This window comes from Suncus etruscus, chromosome 16 (genome assembly GCF_024139225.1).
Source record: "Suncus etruscus isolate mSunEtr1 chromosome 16, mSunEtr1.pri.cur, whole genome shotgun sequence".
Classification (NCBI taxonomy): domain Eukaryota; kingdom Metazoa; phylum Chordata; class Mammalia; order Eulipotyphla; family Soricidae; genus Suncus; species Suncus etruscus.
In genome coordinates this window covers 54628645-54641780 of record NC_064863.1, presented here as the reverse complement: position 1 = coordinate 54641780, position 13136 = coordinate 54628645, and the positions used below count along the sequence as shown (strand labels likewise).

The following is a 13136-nucleotide window of genomic DNA, read 5'->3' as shown; positions in this document are numbered from 1 at the left end:
CTCCCCCTGCTTAACTGGCTCTCTCTCTCTCCCTTTCTCTCCCACCTCTTCTCGTTTCCTTTTTTAAAAAAAGTTTTACACACTATGGATTGCAATATTGTTTCTGAAGAGGTATCATATGTTTATTTCATTATATCTCCTTTTAAAACCAATTTTTTGCCCAGAGTGATGATTTCCAACGATCATGTCATAATGGTCCCTTCTCTGCCAAACTACCCCATCCTGTTATTTATGACGAGCTTCTTCTTTTTCAATTTTCTCTCATTACAGAGAGAAAAACTTTCATTTGCTATGCTCATTTAATATTTATGATGTGAATCAGCATGTGCTTCTTTTTTTAAAAAGAACATTTTTAAATGATAGTTTATAGTCATCATTTAAATCATTACATCAAGGAAAGACCTTTAATATGGGGAAAGTAGATCTATAATCATTACTTAAGTTAATTTGCCCTTTATTAAGAAATATGATAAATGTAGGAGACCTGCAGAAAATCATCAATAACAACAAACTTTATAGATAATTCACACAAAAGTAAATGGGAGGTGAAAGTTTTTCTTGGGGACTTCACTTGTTTAAAGATTTTTTTTTAGGCCAGGGTTTTATATTAAGTACAATAACTTTACAGATAAGATGAAGTGTTAGTAGGTCTATGCTTTCGTTCTTGTATTCATTTCCCACATCATCATTCAAGCTATGTGTTTTTACTCTGTTATAAATTACTATACACCAAACCAAACAAATTCAAATTAAAAAATTTTTTAACTGATTTTATGTTTTGTGTATTTTTTAGAACTCTCCCTTTTCAGATTTAATGAGTGGACATTCCATTCATAAGTGAACTATTTTACTTTTCTTCCAAGTCCCAATTATTACTAATAATCAAACTTATAGAAGAGGTAGCACATAACTATTTCTGGCAGTATATGAGATGTTGAAACTTCTCTCAATGGATTGGCAGTATTTAAATGTGTTCCAATAAAAGTTACAAGAGAAGCACACTCACTAATACTATTAAAATACTGCATCAGATTTTTTTATATCCAAATGGGCCTTAAAAATCTACAATTTTATTTCAGCTAAGGGAATAACTAGTACTAGAAAGTATTTTTAAAGCTCTACAATTATCATATTTAGTGTCTGTAAGTTTGTTTCCTATAGAAATACATACAACTTGCCAAGCTTCTATTACTGTTTTGTTTCTGAGCTAATATTCTAATGATTGTTGTCATTAGCAATTCATATGTTGACTTTTATTTTTATTGTATGTAATTTATAATCCCAGGACCATGAAAGCAGCTATACAATTATCAAATCTAAAGAGACTACTATAACTGCTGAGGGCTTGAAACCAGCTTCAGTGTATGTCTTCCAAATTCGAGCTCGCACAGCAGCAGGCTATGGTGTCTTCAGTCGAAGATTTGAGTTTGAAACCATCCCAGTGTGTAAGTCATTTTAATTACTGTCAACTCATGTCTCTGTAATTGTTACCAGCAAAGAGTCAGTCGATCAATACTCTCCCTGGGCATTCTGTCAGTCTCCTGCTACTACTTCTTCTCTTAGGCATGACCTCTTCAGGTAACAACCATCTGTCATGCAATTATGGTAGGTTAGCTGGTTAACACATTGGTCCCTGCTCCTCATTGCATTTAGTCTACTGGGAGCTGAAACATCAGGAGATCTTTAAGAAATGTTTAAACCTTTGCTTTTAAAGACTTTCTTTCCACTGCTGCCATACTTTATTGAATTATTGCCATTTACTTTTTACTTGTTTTATCGAACCATACTACCTGGTTAGTGTTTTTTATGAATATTTCACAGGGAGTTTTAGTTAGCATTGAGTTTGGCAAGCACATGGTGGTTTCAGCAACCAATCTGATTGCTTTTTCAATAAATAAACTTTTAGCAGTGCTCAGTGAAGAATATCTGAAAATAATTCTGCTAAACTCTTCGTGTACTTCATTTCTTCATTACAAAGCATAAGACAATTCTGATAATGACAAATGAAATAATTTACTTGTAAATGTAGTTGAATACAATAATCTGCCTTGTTTATAGATTAAAAATAAAACAACTGATATTCAGAGTTTAGATGGAAAAAGAAGTGTAAAATATGTAAGTGAATATACATATTAGACATCCAGAAGTAGTTGATTTTACAATAAAAAAGAACATATTGAGGACCAAAAAAATGAGACATTAATGATAACATATACTTTGTAATGTTATACTATTAATAATAAAAATTTTAATTTGCGCAATTCTATGTAGCATATTTACAAAAATCAAGATAAACTCTTGTTAATGTAGAATTGGGAAATAATTTTAACTACTTAAAAATAAGCTAAATATTTCTTTCATTGAATAATAATATTATACATAATGTTGGCAATTGAAAAATAACAATTTATTTTTTTTCTTTACACTTGGTAATCTCTACTTCTTAGGTTTAGATGAGTCTACTGAAATTAAACATTTAAACTTATCAGAAAAATTTCTGATAGATTTAAGAAGAATAAATGTAATTAGCAGGGAAGATTACCATAAAGCAAATCATTAATTATTCAGTTTAATATCATAAATACTAAACAGGATTATGAGAAAAGATTTATTTTATAACTGTCATGCTAATCTGACCTTGTTTCTCTTTAGATGTCATCAGTAATGTATACTGTCTAGATGACAAATAAAATATGATTTTATTAAATAAAACTGAATAACATAATTTTTAGAAATTATCCTGTTCAGTAGTCACTTTTCTCTGTACTGTTCATTATTTCTTCATTTATGCTTTAATTAAATATTAACTTCCAGGTAGGCCAAAATTAATAAATTCTTCTCACTGAGAGAACTGCCATGGAGACATTTTACAAATTGCTTTAGAAAGTCACCTGAAACTTTAATTCTTACATATTTCACATATAATATCTAAAGGAAACATTATATCACACATTTTATTACATAAAAAGTAGATTTTATTTGCCAATAGATTTGATAAGGTGCTTGCCTTTCATGTAGCTGACTTGGATTTGATCCCTGGCTCTCAATGTTCACCAGAAATAATCCCAGATCTCAGACAGTAGTAGTCCCTGAGTACAGCAAGGTGTGTTCTTTCTGCCCCCCACCAAAGTAAATTTTAGTGTTATTCTAACTAAAGGGAATACTGTAGAGTCAGTCTGCCTTTCTGCTGAATTTGAAATCTAATTTTTATTTAAACACTTGACCATGTATTTGTGTACAATTTAAAAATGACATTTTTATACAAAGTGTCTATTAGATAATAACCTTCTTGACCTTTATATAGAAACCAGGATATAGTTCAATAAGAAAGTATTGAACACCTATAATGTATTAGTTTTTTTTAATTCTAGGGACATAAACAAAAACAGAACAATAACACTTATCTCCAGAGAGTAAGAATATAGTTTATTCTGTGTGATTAATGTTCATCTTAAGAACAATTTGAGAATAATTTTCGTCATTATTTTAAAAATGATTTTTTGTTGCTTTCTTGAATCTGTAACATTTTTCTTGTGTCTCATTTATCTGAAAGCTATTTGCATAGCATTTTATAAAATTGCATTATTTTATGGGCAAATATTTGTATAAAGCATAAACTTCCCCTAAATAAATTATTTTTGCAACTCAGTCCTTAAATACTTGAATAAGAAACTTAAGCCTTTTTGCATTTTTTTCTATTAAAGTTATCTTTAGTTTTTATTTGGTTGTTGACAGTTAAGAATATCATAGGGGCTGGAGAGAGAGCATGGAGATAGGGTGTTTGCCTTGCATGCAGAAGGATGGTGGTTCAAATCCCAGCATCCCATATGGTCCCCTGAGCCTGTCAGGGCGATTTCTGAGCATAGAACCAGGAGTAACCTCTGAGCACTGCCTGGTGTGACCCCCCCAAAAAACAAAAACAAAACAAAACAAAAGAATACTATAATAAGTCACCATTACTATGGAAAGTGTTGTTGAGATATGTTGAGAAAAAATTATTTCAATATTATTAAGTATATGCTTATAAATTATATTCTAATTGGTTTCTTGTTTCATGATTATGTATTCACATTATATAATTGCTTTAACTTAATATAATTATTTTATTATTTAATATTTAATTAATTTGGTTATAAATTTTTTATTAATGTTATTCATTATTACCTCATCCTGTATTTAAAATATAACCCATAAAACTAAATTCAAATAATAATTTAAATAGGAATTAAAAACTACTTTGGATAAAGCAATTTAAATGAGGATTGGTAGAAAAGGACAGTGTAGCAAGTTAACCAAATTCATACAGCTAACCATGTAACCATAGAGTTCAAACATAATCACATTCTTTTATTTTTTATTTTCTATATGTAATCAGTTTTGCAGTACATGGGATCAAAACCAGATCTCTTTCATATAAGCAATGACCATCAGCACTGAACCAAATCGTATACTCCTGCTTTCTTTTGTTCATTTTTAAAGTTTTACATTTTAAAAAGCCTGGAGTGATAATGAATTAATTTTAGAAGAGAATAAAGAAGGATTAAGGAGATGCACTTATTATTCATTTAACAATAAAATCAAAGACATTAGACTGTGATTGTTGAAGTCAAATTATACTTATATTGGATATTTTGAACTAAGTTTATGAATTTTTTTGCTTAGAAATAGTGGCCCCTTGGGGGGAATAATTGAGAAAAGGATATAGTGTTATTACCGGTGCTTAGAATTTCACAAAATAAATATTGGAAAGTCAATTGAAAATAGTGTGGAATGCTTGAACTTACTCATACGTTATGCCGTTATTAAATTCTTCCTACGCAATACAGAATCAGATAAGATGTGGGGCAAAGGACATTGAATGGCAGTTATTATTATCCATGAAGAGGAAAGTAAGAATAGTGATGAAGTTTGTAAATCATGGTTGTTTTTGCAATTGAATCAGCAAGATACTGATTTTGGTGATAGTGAGCTCTGAAAAATGGTCTGAGATAACTGAAAATGTAATAAAGTGCAAGAACATGGTCAGATTCAATTTGTGTAGACAATCAGGAAGAGATGATTAGAAGGAAAACATATTTTATTTTTTAAATTGATAGGACTAAGATCTGGTAAAGAGTTAGAAAAATTAAACATGGAACAGATAACATGGAATTTGATAATAGTTAAAATTTAATTCCTGGAGGGTAAGTAATATTTTGAATTTATCAAAATGTCATTCAACACTCTGGTAGGTTTCCTACTGAAGATTTCTTTAGAACATTAGTGAAATGTATTTATCCGACTTTTTGAAAAATCTGTTTCATTCTCAACAGAAAAAGGCTCTAATATCTAATCATATTAATTTTTGTCATGATAGTTATGTTATAAAACACTCAAAGTTAATATATGCATTTTAAGAGGTGACGAAAATGAATCTAATGACAATACAGAATTATCAAATTACTAAATAGATTGATGCTATTCAGGAGTTGATATCTTATATTTATTATGAACATGAAATTATTAGATTTAATTGTAATTTAAATGGTGATGTTGCATTTAAGTTCATGGAGGTCTTAAACACATCATCACTTTGAATTTGAATTCATGGCTAAGGGGAAAAATCTTTTCTGAGATATTAAGATTTTTTTTCTAGAGAACAGCCACAAGCAAACTATCAAATGTCAAATCTAATATATTTACCAGCTCATATTTAAATTATGGTATGTGAAATCAAGGACTTACTTCCATTTTTTCCTGCCAATCTAAGATCCCTATATGAATACTACGCAAACAATTATATTCATCTTTTTGATGACAAGGAAATAAACAGTGACTTAGTAAGTCTTTGAAATTTCCATTTGGAGAGTAAATGTTTTCTCTAAGGATGTTTTTGCAATTACACACATTAGAGAATAAATATGAGGGGAAATCTTGGCTATGGGTGGATGAATTACGTAGATCATGCATTGATTACCAAGTATTTAGCGACTCTGACTGAATGCATACAATCACTTTAACCACAAGCTATATTTTCTGTGCCTCTTATCAGCAGTTGCAGCATCCAACGATCAAAGTCAGATTCCTATAATTGCTGTGTCTGTGACCATAGGAGTCATTTTGTTGGCGGTGGTTATCGGCTTCCTCCTCAGTGGAAGGTAAGAAAGAAAGCTGTGCTTCTGAATTTTTGACCCAAACTCTTCTTTTCCTTGCTCTGACCACTTAACTGTGAACACACCTTAAAACAAATCAGACATACAGCGTATCAGCAGCTGATGCATGATGTCTTTCTTATGCCTTCCATGTTTTTTCTATGTCAGTGCTAACTTTTAAACAGTTTCTCTTTCTCAGGCCTCTATCTATTCCAAATGATGTTTTATTATGTATTGTCACTAATATAACTAATTTTTACATCACTTGTGTTTTAGTTTGTCTGAAAAATAATTATTAAAAGAAACATGTCTTTGCCTGTTAGATTTAGAGATCTAGTACTAATACTTTTAGATCCCAGTAGTCAGTCTGAACACGATAATGGAAACAAAGCAAACTCTGCTGAACAATCAAGTTATGAAATAATCAAACCTATTAACTGCTTTTATTTTCAGCTTCTGAGATATTTCAGATTGAATACACTGAACGTTGTGTTTATTGAGTTTAGGTGAATTTTGTTGACTATCATATTGACAGGTCTTTGTGTCTATTTTTAATTTATAAAATAATTAAGCAATAGAGACCAACAAGAACAATTATTGAAGCACTTTTTTCATTAAGCCCAACAATATTCAATTTTCTAAAATTAAACAAATACAAAAAAGCATGAATAATTTTTTTCTTCCATAAAACATTTATTTGGGAGGGGGTTGTGTGAGATCATTGATGCTCAGAAATGAGAGACATACATCCATTGAAAATGTTTTGGAGTTAGACTTCTATAGAAAGGTTGATGAATGGCTTCTTCAAATAAAGTATTTAAATTTCCACAAATAAATGTAAATATACTGATGGTCTAAAAAAGTAAGAAAACCAATGGTGATATTGATTTTATGACTATACTGTGCATTTACTTTTGACTCTTCATCACTTATTCAAAACATAAATATACAGTATTATGCACTTTCCAATATACCAAACATTATATTTTTAAAAGATTCATGAATGTATTCTTAAATTACAGTAGTAATATTCTGTTTTCAATAAACATTGTTTCTTCTTTCTCTTTTATCTGAAAAGTCCAGAACTTCTAACTGATCATTTGAGAGATTCTAAAGTGTAGTTAAGAATAAGTGTTTAAGTCCCTGAAAACAATTAGCTGTTCAGTCAAATGTTTCGTTATCTTTCCCCACTGTTTTACAAGGTAACTGCAGTTACCTTGGTAGAACACTCCTATGAACTTAACTTCTGGAATAGAAGAAAATATCATTGATCTTGTCATGAAGCTTTGCTTTTTATTAAAAATATTTAGTTGAATAACTTATAAATATAGAAAACTATTATTCAATGTACAGCTAACTTAGGATGTTGGCTTTTTGCAATAAAGCCAATAATATTAATTATATTAATTTTACTCAGATGGGATTATAATATATTTATACTTTTAGGAGGATATTTAGAATAAATATAAGAGGCAAGGCATAGATATTAAAAATAGCTAGTATGCATTTAAACACCTTATGACACACATGCAATTTAGAAAACCCTATATTTAAGACTTACAACAGAATAAATATTTAACTTAATGTTAATGCAACCAAATTTGCTAATAAGATTGGTCATGGATTTTTATTTGCCAGGTTGCAAATCAGACTGTTTTCTGGAAAATTTTTTTCCTTTATATGCATCAAAATAACTTATAAGCAGTTCACTTTTTTTTTTTACATCTGTAGCATTAGGCCAATTTTTTGTTGTTTCTATAATTTTTATTGAGAGCAATGTGAATTACAAGTCTTTCAAAGTTACAGTTAATGTACATAATGACAATTAATTATAGCAATTCCTATCACCAGTGTTGACCTTCCTCTGCCCCTGTTCTCAGGATAAATCCCATACCTCCACCTGTAGCCCCCTGCTAGTGTAACAGGTCCCTTTGTGTATTGCTTTTAGTTTGGGTCTCTTGATTCTATTGTCTTTGAATTTGGGTTGGGTATTTAGATCTGATTATTTTTTATTTTCACTCAATGTTCATGAGACTGCTTGCCCATTGTACTATCCACTTTTTTTATTCTCTTATGAGGTAGAATAAGATGATTCATGTTCTATGGTTCTGTTGTAAAAAAAAAAGCAAGAAAAAACCCTGTCTAGAAGTTGTAAATATAAATTTAAAAGAAGAAAGAAAAAGAAAAAACAAAACAAAATCAAAAACAGAAGGGGAGACTGGTGTGGCAGATATTTTTGTTTGTTTGTTTTTGCATAGGCACAGTAAGTATTGGGGAAATTAGAAAGGAAATTCTCTTGGCCTAAGAGGTGCAGGGTTTCTCCATCCTTGAAGCATATTGTCATGGGATCAGCTACAAGTTCAGGCCATGTTCATTGTTGAACCCCATTTTTTTTTCTGCACAGTTGTGGTTGTCAAAGTCAGCCCTCTGTAATTAGAGATTTTGGTGTTTGCACCTTGGTTTTTGCACAGATCTTAGGATGAAGTTTAGGATGGAGTCTTTCTTTATGGTTCCATAAAAAAACTTTCTGCTCAGTCAAGGTTGTTGCTGTCAGTCTTGTGATCTTGCTTTTTGCACATATCCTAGGATGAAGGGTCTTCTGATTTTATCCTAGGATGAAGGGTCTTCTTATTTCATCCCACCACTAGGGGCAACCTGCCCTTATATCAAATTGTAAATTGGTGCCAGAGTGGTATTAGTGACCCCCCACCCCCACCCAGGGGTGGTGTTTGATTCTGGTACTATTGAAGGGAACTGTGTCAGTTCTAAGGTTAGGATTTGAGGTTCGGGGTTGGATGGTGGATGTCTGATTACGTGATAAGCCAACTGTTTTTGAAAGGCTTCTGTCCTGCTCTTCTGTCTGGCTGTTCTCCCGTTCTTCCTAACTTCCTAACTCACATAATTACCTAAATTTATTGTAGATTATTAATTATTGTAGATTTATTGTAGATTATTAAATTTTAGAATCATTTCTCACTATACTGAAATCACACTTAAACATGAGATCAAGCTTTATTTTTAACATAACTAAGTCTAAAAGCCCAGTAAGATAACATTTTGCCTGCATAGTTTTGAATTACTTTGTTATTCATTAATAATTTCCCTTTATTTAGTTTACAAAACACACCCTATTACGCTGACACTAGAAAATTGTAGTTTAAAGGAATAAATATTTTATCAAAAAGTAATGTGAGATTTATTTATTTTGGGAGGAGGGCCACACCTGGCGGTGCTCAGGGGTTACTCCTGGTTCTGAACTGAGGAATAATTTTGGGCAGCGGTTGGGGACCATATGGTGTGCCAGGGATCAGTCCCAAAGCCATGAGCATAGCAAATGCCCTACCCACTGTTATTACTCCAGACCCCCAGATTTGTTCTTTATTAACAAATTTCCACATAAGATCTTTATTTATTTTAGCATATATTATTGAACTATAGGAGTTATATATCACATTATAGATACATATTAACTTCTGTGATTTAACTTTTTAGGTGCAAGTTATTTTATTAGATATTATACAATTATATAAAAGTTTAATTGTTGGGGCCAGAGCAATAGCATAGTAGTAGGGTGTTTGCCTTGCACATGGCTGACTAGGGACGAACCTGTGTTCCATTGCCAGCATCACATCTGGTCCCCAAGCCTGTCAGGGGCAATTTCTGAGTGCAGAACTAGGAGTTACCCTTAAGAAGCACTTGGTATAGCCCAAAATCTCCCCCAAAAGATTACTTATTTTGCGTTTGTTGTTATTGGTATCGTTTTGTGTTTGGGGGCTACACCCATTGGTACTCAGGGCTTACTTTTAGCTTTATTCTCAGGAAATACTTTGGGCAGGATTAAAGGTTTTTAATGTGTTGTCAAGGATCAAAGTTGGGTCAGCCAAGTGAAAGGCAAGAGTCTTACCCACTGTATTATTGCTCTAGTTCCTTATGTAGTTTTCGAAGAAATTTTCTTATCTCACTGACACCGCTGAGATTATCAGTAAAAATACAATTGCCTTAGGACAGATTTATGAAGCTACAGCATAAGATTATTAAGAATATACCTCAAAATATTTTTCAGCAAATCAGATTTCCAACTATGTATTTTTAATATATATTATTGTGATTTTTTTGTGAAAAAGCCAGATTCACATTCAAAATAGCTCATACAAAAGAAAATAATAGCTCAGTTGCATGAAAAGTTTCTGAGTGTAAAAATAATAATTCAAAGCACAGGATATTCAGGTATCAGTAGTGCATGCCTTGTATGTCTAGAGTCCCAGATTTATTCCACATCATTTGTCCAGCATTTTTGGATATAGCCCTAGAGGCCCTGGAAAACCGTGAAGGTGCTCTGTATCTCCAAATACAACTGGCTAGACCAAAGTAACACTATTACTATATGCTAAGGTTTGAGCCATCATATGAGTCAACTGAGGTTTGTAGGTAGTGTCACATTAAGTACAGCTTTGTCTCCCTTTCCACTTCACTCATTACCTATAGCTGCCTTTTTTAAAGAAGAAAAAAACACTTAGGCTCTTAAAGGCCCAGAAGCCAAAATAGTCTCAACAGTACAATTGGAAATATATTGCTATTATTTGTAATAATACTATAGTACAAACCTGATATTTAAATCCAAACATCAAAAGGAAGTAAGTTGAGCAGAGTTCAGGGGTGTTTGATCCTAAGAGTGGAGTGAAAGAGGATGATTTAAGTTAAAGAATCAGAGGAGTGAACCAGGAGGTAGCAAGAGTCTTGACAATTATTGATTGGATCACCGAAACAGCAACTGCAACTGGACAGAGCCCAGCTCTCATTTTGGGTTGTGATGATTTTGATTGCAGAGCTCAAATTGTTTAGGCTCTGGAACCTGTTCTATATAGCATTTCTACTATTAACAATATAACCTTAAATAAGAAGTTAAAATTACATAATCCAGCACACTAGTATCTTGCACCTAAAAGATAAATGACACATATGAAGGAAAAGAATGAAAGGAATGCTTCTCTTCTTTTTGATGTTTTCATTTATTTCTCAAACTTAATCCTTATCTACTATTCAAGACCTATCCTACCCATTATTTCTATTATAAAACTTCTTAAATTCTTTAGCCAAAGTTTTATCTCCTTCTACTATTATATCAGAACAATATATCAGTATTTTATAGCAGTTAACACTTTAACTGATAAATTAGAGTTAAATATCTTCTTTCTTTTGCCCACCCAGATGCATTTAGAGGAAAAGATTTATGTGGCTCTCCCACATAATTTAATTGAATGAATACCTCATAAATTATTGAATTAAGGATAAACTGTGCATCAATCTCTATTTCAAGTGCTTTGTCTCATTTTAGCTAATGATATTGATAGTTTTGAAATGAAAAATGTTCCTAGCTAAGACATAAGCTTAATAGAATACCTAACATAGGTGGTATGTTCTTTCTATCTAGATGATAAAACATTTGATGTTATCACAAAATAAAAACAAATATTTTAAAGATCTACTGAATAGGAGTTAAAATGTTTCACTATATTTTAATAGTCAATACATTGATTTTTAATTTACTCTTCAACTTTTTGACATCTGATCATATTAATGACAGTTAATGACATTTCAACATGTATTAAGCATTATTGTTTATGAAAAATAACATAGGTCAATATACAATTGTTTTTTTTCTTGATTTTCTTCTATTTGTACATCATGGATATGTGATTATATTTGGCATCTCTAACATCACTAGGATTATTTTACTCAAAATGTGAAATTTTTATATTAATATATGATATTTCATATTAGTATATTGTTTTAGTTTAAAATATTAAAAAACAAAATTTTATAACCACACAGACAAGTGCTTCTAATCATAAAGACAAATCTCAATGTTTTGTGAATTAGTGATGATATGACTTCATTAAACTATGAAGCAATGAGTATTGATTTAGTATCTGAGAGTTATTAACCCTTTTGTTTTCTCATAATTGCAGGCTTTTTTATTCAAAGATTTTTAATCAAAGATAATTAGGTACAAGATCATAATTTATTAATGATAGAAATTGGGATCAGAGCAGTGTAGTTCCAGAAAGAATAGGAACATAGCAACAGCTAATTGCCCACTCTGGGAAGTAAATCATCATAGGAAACTGAGCCCAAGAGGATTACTGGCTCAATTGCTCAACATTATTGAATTGCCCACCTGCAAATTCTAACTGATCAAACATGTGAATGTCAGCATAACTCTCAGAAGTTTTATTGAGGCAAATATTTGGAAGGAAAATCTCTGTGAAACTGCAAATACCAAGCTAATATTGATTTGCATTGATAAAATTATTTTAACAAAAAATAGGCAGATTTCTTGAAGTATAAAACAAAAGGCAAGTCAATAGCATATTAAACTCAAGAAGAAATGCAATTTTTATTTAAAAGATCATTTTTTCTGAAACTCCTGTTTCTTCAAAGTAATGTTTATTCTGAAAGAAAAAACCATTCAGGCATGCATTAAGACACTGTTTGTATTGACAAAGATTATTCAAGATTTCTGGGGATATTATCATTCTAATAGAGCTTACAATAGAGCAGTGTCACCCAGGCACATGATAACCTAATTAAGAAGAGAAATCACCAACATTGCCTTGTACTGACTATTAGAACATCTATTTCAGAAAAATAAGAAAGGAAAGAAAGGAATGGAGGGAGAGAGGGAGCAGCAAGGAGGAAGAAAGGACAGAAAAGGGACTGAGTGAAGTAGGGAGGGAGGGAGGATGGGAGGGTAGAAGGAAGGATGGAAGTGGGGACTAGAGGATAGCTTGGTTTTGTGAGCACTGAATATATAGTAACCCCTGTGCATTTATGGGTGAGGAACAGGAAGGGATGGAGGGATGGAGGGAGGGAGGGAGAGAGGGAAGAAGGGAGGGAGGGAGGGAGAAAAAAAGGGAGAGAGGGAAATGACCTCTGCATTGATGAGTGTGGTCTAAAAACAAACAAAAAAAATGGAAAAATGGTGCCTCCTTTTGTAATTAGTAG

The 13136-nt window shown here is 31.7% G+C and overlaps 1 protein-coding gene across 6 annotated transcripts in view; it reads left to right on the top strand.

Moving 5' to 3' along the window:
- EPHA5 (EPH receptor A5) overlaps positions 1-13136 on the top strand; it is a 320717-nt gene that overhangs the window by 240338 nt on the left and 67243 nt on the right. For 3 of the 6 annotated variants that reach the window (XM_049790011.1, XM_049790014.1, XM_049790009.1), the window contains 2 exons: positions 1286-1445; positions 6032-6137. In XM_049790011.1, coding sequence (XP_049645968.1) covers positions 1286-1445; positions 6032-6137 — 266 coding nt within the window. The remainder of the gene's footprint in view (positions 1-1285; positions 1446-6031; positions 6138-13136) is intronic. The other 3 variants (XM_049790012.1, XM_049790010.1, XM_049790013.1) reach the window with 1 other exon arrangement.